The 7,825-nt window shown below is 58.9% G+C and overlaps 1 protein-coding gene across 1 annotated transcript in view; it reads right to left on the bottom strand.

The window, feature by feature from the left end:
• Positions 1–5,689: 5,689 nt before the first annotated feature.
• TPO (thyroid peroxidase) overlaps positions 5,690–7,825 on the bottom strand; it is a 35,169-nt gene continuing 33,033 nt past the window's right edge. Inside the window, exons 16-17 of the mRNA XM_070376065.1 lie at positions 6,631–6,763; positions 5,690–5,824 (exon numbers count right to left, since the gene is read on the bottom strand). Coding sequence (XP_070232166.1) covers positions 5,786–5,824; positions 6,631–6,763 — 172 coding nt within the window. The 3' untranslated portion in view covers positions 5,690–5,785. The remainder of the gene's footprint in view (positions 5,825–6,630; positions 6,764–7,825) is intronic.

Raw genomic sequence — 7,825 nt, 5'->3', positions numbered from 1 at the left:
CCTAATATATTTTACATGTGAGTGATTTCACATGATATTTGTCCTTCTCTGTTTGACTTCCTTCACTTGGTATGATAATCTCTAGGTCCATCCATGCAAATGGCATCATTTCATTCTTTTTTATGACTGAGTAACATCCCCCTGCCTGTACCTAGCACATCTTCCGTCCCCATTCCTCTGGTGATGGACACGGGCTGCTTCCACGTCCTGGCTGCAGTGAACACTGGGCTGTGTGCGTCTCGTCAAGTGTATTATCACCATCATCACTGCAGTCCCACTGAGCCTGAGAGTGACCCAGGCGGCTGGAGGGGGCGGAGTCTGGGTCCCATGCGGGACACCCAGGCTCAGAGATGGGAGCGGTGTTCAGGGAGGCTGCTCTGAGCGTCCCTTTGACAATGGGCAGGGGAGTAGAGCTCTGGGACCAGCTGCTGTCCGCTCTGGACCCACGACTACCCACCTGCTCTCTGCCTTCAGTGCCGAGCTGCCGGAAGCAGCTGGAAGGCTCCTGTGAAGCCCGGCACTGCCTATTCCCCTCCCCAGCGGATCTGCAGGTTTGTGGAGTTCGGGGGATGAAACAGCAAGTTCTCTGTCCTGAAATAACCTCCCAGGCCCCAGATGGAGTCGCTCCTCCCGGGACCCTCACTAGCGTCCATGTAGAGGTTCCGCTGCCCCCAAGCCCAGTGCCGTGGTTGGCACACCCCACGCGCCAGGCCGGCACTGGGCTCCTCACCCCAAACAGGGCCAACAGGCACCCCAGACGCTCCCTTTCTGTTTCTCTTTTTCAGTCTTTCTTTTTGCAAAAGGTTCCTGCCCCCAGCCCACCCCTCTGCCAGTTCTCCCAAAGCAGGCTCTCCGCTTGGTGCCATGCTGAGTGGCCTTTGCTGCCGTCACTTAAGTGGTCCCTCGACTTCACTTCCTGTGACACCCCCAAGCTTTGCCGGCCAGGGCCTCTCTGCACACCTTGCCGAGGAGGGGGTTCTGTGTTTCCCGGTTCCCGCAGGCACCGGCGGATCGCGTCTATCCGTCTGTACTGAGCCTGTGCGGTGACAGACGGACAGAAGTAACTGCTGAGGTGGCCGGGCTGCTGACCGCAGGCAGGCCTCGGAGGTGGTCAGCCTGCCCCCACTGATGAGGCCTGGGGCCCAGGGGAGGCCGGTGTGGAGCCTGGAGGGCAACTGAGGACCCCAGACTCCCGCTCTCGAGGGGTGGGGCAGGGTGGGGGAGCAGCTCTGAGACTCAGAGTCCACCAGACTGGGTAATTTTCCTTATAAAGTTCAGTAACACACAACGGCAAATGTAAGTGACCCTCTTAGCCCCGGTTGGGTCTGTAACATGAGAGGAAAGTCATTTATGAATCTGCAGAGACGGATTCCGGCTGGCATGCGTGGTAAAACTGCACAAATCACCTCGCGTTCTCTCTGGCAAAGACGTGAGCCGCTGCCAAGCTCAACACCCCACCCTCCTATTTCCCCCAAACCTTCGTTTTCTGGCTGTAGATCGTCGCAGCCTCAGCCTCCTCCCCTTCCTCTGAATTTCTGTGGTCCGCCCTGGCAATGGAAGCTTCTGAAGGAAGCATTTCTTACAAAGAGTACCATGTCCCCCTGGCGATGAGCTGCCCCAATGCAGGTTGCTGTAAATCCAGGCCTCAGGACTGAGAGTGGCCGCAGACTGCCGTCCGCCCCGGGAGTGCAGATGGCGATGGTCAGGGAGACCGGGCAGTGAACGCGGGCCGGGAGGGCCGGGAGGGCAGCACCCCCCCACCACCGAGCACAGGCCCAGTGGGGAGACCGCCTGGGTGCCGCCCACAGGCAGGGTGCCCCCTGAGGGCCCCGGGGCCGTGGCCAGAGGACACAGCGGCACACGAGGGCCATGCCCCGTGGGGCTGCCTGCCTGCACTGGGAGAGCACGCTTGCCGTTTCTCTGGTGGCATTTAGCGCACCTGCTCGCTCACCTCCGACGTGTGGGGCTGGGTCCTAACGCTGCGCACCCCGGGAGAGGCCGGGAGAGGCCTCAGTGGATGGGAGCCCCGGAGAGGCCACAGCCGCAGGCGGTCCATCTGGCGGCCTGCCGGCGCCCACGGGGCGGGCCCGCTGTGCTCTGGATCAAAGCGCCGCGGCCTGGCCCCAAAACAAGTTTCGGAAACTGGAACCCGCTTCCTTACGTCTGCGGAAAACATCTCCAGGAGCGCCTCCACCCACTAAGAAAATAGGTTTCCCAGCTGAGGTTTCCACTGCAGCAGCAGGGCCAGTGTGGAGGGACCGTCTCCGGCTTCCCAGCAGGCCAGCCTGGGGGTCTGTGGGCTGACCGGGGGAGCCGCGCGCGGACGCGGTCGAGCCTGCACGTCCGCACCATGCGGCGCCCCCCGCCCCGTCCCTGCCGGGCCTGGGGGACGAGCGACCACCCTCGAGAAAGCTACTCCCACCCCCACCCCCACGGCCGTGGGGCCAGAGGCGCAGCCTTGAGGGGAAGCTGGGACAGAGTTGCCTTTCTCCAGCGCAACTTCCCGACCCAGGAATCAAACCAAGGTCTCCGGCGCCGCAGGTGGATTCTTTACCAGCTGAGCGACCAGGGAAATGGGCAGCTTAAAGTGCTACCCACTTCTTTTGCAATGAAAGTAGTAAATGCAAAACTCTAACAGAAGTCGTAACAGAAGTCGCCCGACCCTGGGCTGAAACATGCGCGGCCCTGGGGATTTCCGGGCCCCGCGGCCCCGCCTCTGAGGATACTTTCTCGCCTCCATCCTTCCAAAGCAGCGGGGACACATGAGCCGGGCTCAGCCGCGTATATGCGTCGCAGGACGCGGGCTCTAAAGAGGGCGCTGCAGGGGTGGGACCCGTGGGGCGCGAGGTGTGTGGATGGACTCGGGGGTGGCCATCCCTGGGGGGAGCCCCACTTTCATTCTTGGAGATTTTGACGCACTGTCTACCCAGTCTCGATTCTGCTGTGCATGTACTTTTTTTTTTTTTTCATCTCATGAGCTCAGTTCCAACCAAGCCGAGTGTATTTCACTGCAGAGGGTCCCTGGACACAGATTCCCCTTCACCCGTGGGGGAGGCCGGGGGTAGGAAGGCTTCGTGCAGGAGGGGACACTTGCGAGTATTTCATTTTGTCTTCAGACCTCCAGGTAAGATGCCTCCTGCAGTTTATCACTGATTAAAAACAACTCTTAGAATGTTCGCAGTGAAATAAACTCTCTGACTCCCACAGGAATCTTTCTGAGAACATCCCCTCTATGGGAAGTGTGTTTTGTCCCGAAGTTGGGGCACCTGGCAGGGTGGCCCTCACGGTGGGTGCATGCCTGTGGGGTCCCCGGAGGACTGGGTGGGATGGAGGGGTTTGGAGCAGAGCAGAAGGGCGCTGACACGCGCTGGCACCCTGCCTCATTCTCTGGGCCTGTTTCCTGTCACTTGAGCCCTGCTCTTCAACAGCCAAGTCAGAGAAATGCTGCTGTGTCCAGGGACACATTTCACGGCTGAAACTCATTGTGGATAAGTTCGCTTTCAGCCTAGAAGCCTTGTGAATAAGCAGAGAAGGCGATGGCACCCTACTCCAGTACTCTTGCCCGGAAAATCCCATGGACGGAGGAGCCTGGTGGGCTACAGTCCATGGGGTTGCTAGGAGTCGGAGACGACTGAGCGACTTCACTTTCCCTTTTCACTTCCATGCATTGGAGAAGGAAATGGCAACCCCCTCCAGTGTTCTTGCCTGGAGAATCCCAGGGAAGGGGAGCCTGGTGGGCTGCCGTCTCTGGGGTCACACAGAGTCGGACACGACTGGAGCGAGTCAGCAGCAGCAGCAGCAGCAGCAAGTGTGGAAAAGCGCTAACAACCCAAGGGCTTTCGGGATCTTGGACCAGCCCCCAGGAAAAGCAGAAGGGCACGGACGCCCTGTGCATCCTTAAAGGCTGCGGCGCTAAGAGTCTGCCCCACACATTCACCCCCTGTCCTGAACCCTCCACTTCCCCTTTGCTTATACAGACGAGCCTGAATTCCACCCCAAGTTCAGATGGTTCTTCAGGATGTTGGTCCACCTTCCTCTCAGTCTGCTGGCTTCTGAGTAAAGCTGCTATTCCTTCCCCATCACCTCACCTCTTGACTTGCTGGCCCGCTGTGCTGTGACCCCAGTGGGACCTGGCCCCTCGGGGTGACAGCTGACAGGGACGGTGGTGACACGGGAGTCCCAGGAGAGGAAGCGGGTAGAGGCAGAGGCTGCCCGTGTTCGAGGCACAGATTGGAAAAGACCCTGATGCTGGGAAAGACTGAAGGCGGGAGGAGAGGGGACGACAGAGGATGAGATGGCTGAGTGGCCTCACTGACTCAATGGACATGAGTTTGGGTAAACTCCGGGGGTTGGTGATGGACAGGGATTCCTGGCGAGCTGCCGTCCACGGGGTCGCAAAGGGTCGGACACGACTGAGCGACTGAACTGACCTGACCTGACCCCAGAGAGGTGGTCCTCTCAGTGGACACCTGGTGCCGCTCGGGCAGAGCCGCGGGCAGAGATGCCCTGGTCCCCCAGCAGGTGGTGCCATCCGCCCACATAGCGGGTGGCTCAGGGCCCAGCTTACTCTCAAGGGAGGGTGGGCGGGGGTCTCCTGTGGTGGCCCAATCGTTGTGTCATTAACAGGTCTTATATCAACAGTAAGAGCTTAGGAACGCGGGGCAGGCTGGCCCAGGACCTACGGGAGGCTGTATTTTCAGGTTACAAAGAGTAACAGCTGCTTCTCAGCGCAGCACCTTAACATGCAGAGCAGACCTTCGGGTTCCCAGTCACCTGCCTCCTTGCTGGCACAGAGCTGAGCTGCACCGTCTTGTCTATCCCCACCTTCCTGTGGCCTCACAGCCCAGCAAGCACAGGCCACAGGCACCTCTCTGTGCCTGGTTCTAACCAGGAGGAGGCTCCCTTTGTCATGGGGAAGGAAGGACCCAGTGGGGTGGGGGGGCCTGTCTGGGGCAGAGCCTAGCACCACCTCCCAGCTGTCACCCCCTGCCCAGTCTCGCCGAATCACCAGCTCCCTGTGTGAACAGGGGTGACGCTCCCCCAGGACCGCTCACGAGGCCACGGGGCTCCCTTGGAGGATGATTGAGCTGAGGGAGGGACAGGGAGGGGCAGAGAATGCCTGGAGCTGTGGGGACGGGTCTGGGAAGTGGGGCCTGGACTCCAAGTCCGTCGGCAGGTTCCCAGATGATTGGACGACTCCCTGACCCTATCCCAGCCTCAGCCGTGGTCCTACCCGCTCCCGGGAGGACAGGAGGAAGGAGGGACGTGGGTCCAGGTGCTTGCAGTGACGGACGAGGTGCCCTGGGCTCGCAGTGCATCCGAAGAATCAGCAGAGGAGGGGCGGGGCTGGGAGGAAACCCAGGTGGAGGTGGGCGGTCGCCGGAGAGGGAGCAGAACGCCAGGCAGAGACAGTGAGGCCCGTGTGGGGCAGGGAAGCGACCATTGTGCCTCCGGTGTAAACACCTTCTCATGCCCTGCCCCCAGGAGGGGCCCATCCGTACAAAACATAAATTTGCGTCATATGTACATACATTCTCATGGTGCCCACCCCCCCCCCCACCCCCAGCTCCAGAAGGGACCCCTCCGGTGTGCTTACAAAAAGAGTCAGACGACCGTAAGGTGGTGGGATTTATTCGCCCGGGCCCAGTCAGCGTGTCCTGAGCAGGCAGTGGGCAGCGTGCAAGGGTCCGGTCACTCCACCCCACGAGAGTCCAGGCGAACGTTAAGTGCTGTCTGACTCTGGCCCGCGAGCAGCAAACGCGCCCCACACAGGGGTGGGGGGCTCCTACTTGCAGAGGAGGACTTGGGATCCACAGGCCGGGCCCTAGGGAGAGAAGCCCTGGTGAGCTTCAGACCAACCGGAAGCCACATGCTGGCCCCTGGAGGCTGGTGAAGGCCCACCGGGGTGCTGCTCCGGGGGTGGCTACAAAGGCCTGTGTGGGCGCCTCGCGGCCCCTCCTCGCTCAGGGTGGCGGGTCAGTATTCTTGGTTCCAGGCTGGCAGGCAGGTGCCAAGGCTGATTCCACTCCGCCTCCAAGGATGGGATCGTTTTATCTCCGAACACCACGTAGCCCTGAGTTCCAGGCAGGCCCCGGGGAGTAGCAGTGACTTTTAAATAGAACACCACTGGGATCGTTCATGCTTATAAAGTAAAAGTAGTGAAAAGCAAGCTTAGACCGATTCTTTCACACGAATTTTAACTGTTTCCTTTTCTTAAGAAGCGCACTGTAAAAGTCGATGCTTTCTTTCAGCTTCTGGCTCCTCTCCCGGCAGCATCAGCCGGCACTTGAGACAGTAGATGCTGACGCGTGAGTGGAACCCTTGGGCTGGAAGCCTTTCGTACAAACGAAAGGTATCTCCAGTCCTTTCCCTCCGGGTCACTGATTCCAATGTGCCTCTACATTTTAAAAAGTAGGTTAACACTTTGACAAATTAGCATCTCCCATGAATGCAGTTCGTAGGAGAAGGAACGGGGCAGAGGGAAGGTGCCTGGAGGTGGAGCTGGTGTCAGATAGAAACACAGGAGGGCCAGGCTGATGCGCCCACAGCGCCAGTGCTTCCAATGACTTCCTGGGTCTTGACAGACACCCACGAGGCTGCAAACCTCAGGAAGGCCCTCTGTGAACCCACCTGCTCTGCTAGCCCCGCGGAAGCGTCCCGCGGCGGAGTGCACACGTCCCGGGGCTTCCCACGGCCCAGCCAGGAAGGTCCCTCTCCCTCTCCCTCCACAGGCAGCAGCGGGGACGTGGGGTCGGCAAGCATCCTGTGGATAAATGTGCCCTCTCAGTGGCTGTCACCTAGAGGGGCCCGCACCGGGCGGCCTCCAAGGGCCACTGCCAGCGGCACCAGCTCGCTCCTCAGACACGGAGACGTGCTTTAGATTCAAGCCAACATCTTGGTTTAGAAAACAAAACTGGAAATTCCGTGGAGCGCGGCTGGAGGCCGATGCCTGGGCCCTGCTGGAGCGTCCGAGGAGACTGCCTCGGGGAGTCTAACCCTTGGGCCCAGGAGAGGCTGCCCCGCCCAGGTCCCCATCTCAGCTTCTCCAGGGTAAGTGGGAAGCATGCGAATTAATGCTTCTTTCCCGCTATAATTGCATTCCAGTAGAAACAGTGCAAAATGCAGCTGCCAGCTGCCTAAGGCACAGGATAAGACTTGTCCTAAACAAAGAAGACTCTGAGAACTTCCACCTCACGCCCTGAGACTCAGGGTGGGAAGTTAAATTTGGGACAGATGATGAAACAAGAGCATGTGGGAGGAACTGAGGTGTGCGCCCCACCGTTCCCGTCATCTGACTGATGACTGACTGGGAAACGCGATCTGGATGAAATTCACCCTGGAAGGGTTGACCTGAGACGTTCAGACCACAGGAGTAAGTAGGCAGAGAAGCTCTCAGGACTGGAGACTGATCAGCAAGATGGATGTGCCCAGACAACTGACCACAAATCAAGCTTTTAGTGCAAAAGTTTCACAGAAAAATATTTATCTTGGTGAATATAATTTCAACGAGATAAACAATGTAAACAGTGGTGTTTTTATTGCATGAAGAAAGCTGATCGGACAGTTGGTTTGGTGGCATCTCTGTGAATCCGTCTTTCAGTGGAGACGTGTCAATACTGGTATATTTCTGGCTGAAATCATGTTAACAGTCATTACCCCAAAAAGTACAGGTTTAGATCTAAAATAGTAGGGGAGAGATAAATGGGGTTGGGGCGGGAGAATCAACACGGAATGAAGGTCAAGGCCCCCAGAGCGCCTGAGAGGCGTCCTAAGAGGCGTCTCTCTCGGCCTCTGTCTCTCTCTGCGCGCCTCTCCATCTCTGTTT

The sequence above is a fragment of the Bos mutus genome, chromosome 8, assembly GCF_027580195.1.
Source record: "Bos mutus isolate GX-2022 chromosome 8, NWIPB_WYAK_1.1, whole genome shotgun sequence".
Classification (NCBI taxonomy): domain Eukaryota; kingdom Metazoa; phylum Chordata; class Mammalia; order Artiodactyla; family Bovidae; genus Bos; species Bos mutus.
Note: the sequence above shows the minus strand (reverse complement) of the source record. Positions and strands in the feature narration are given on the sequence as shown.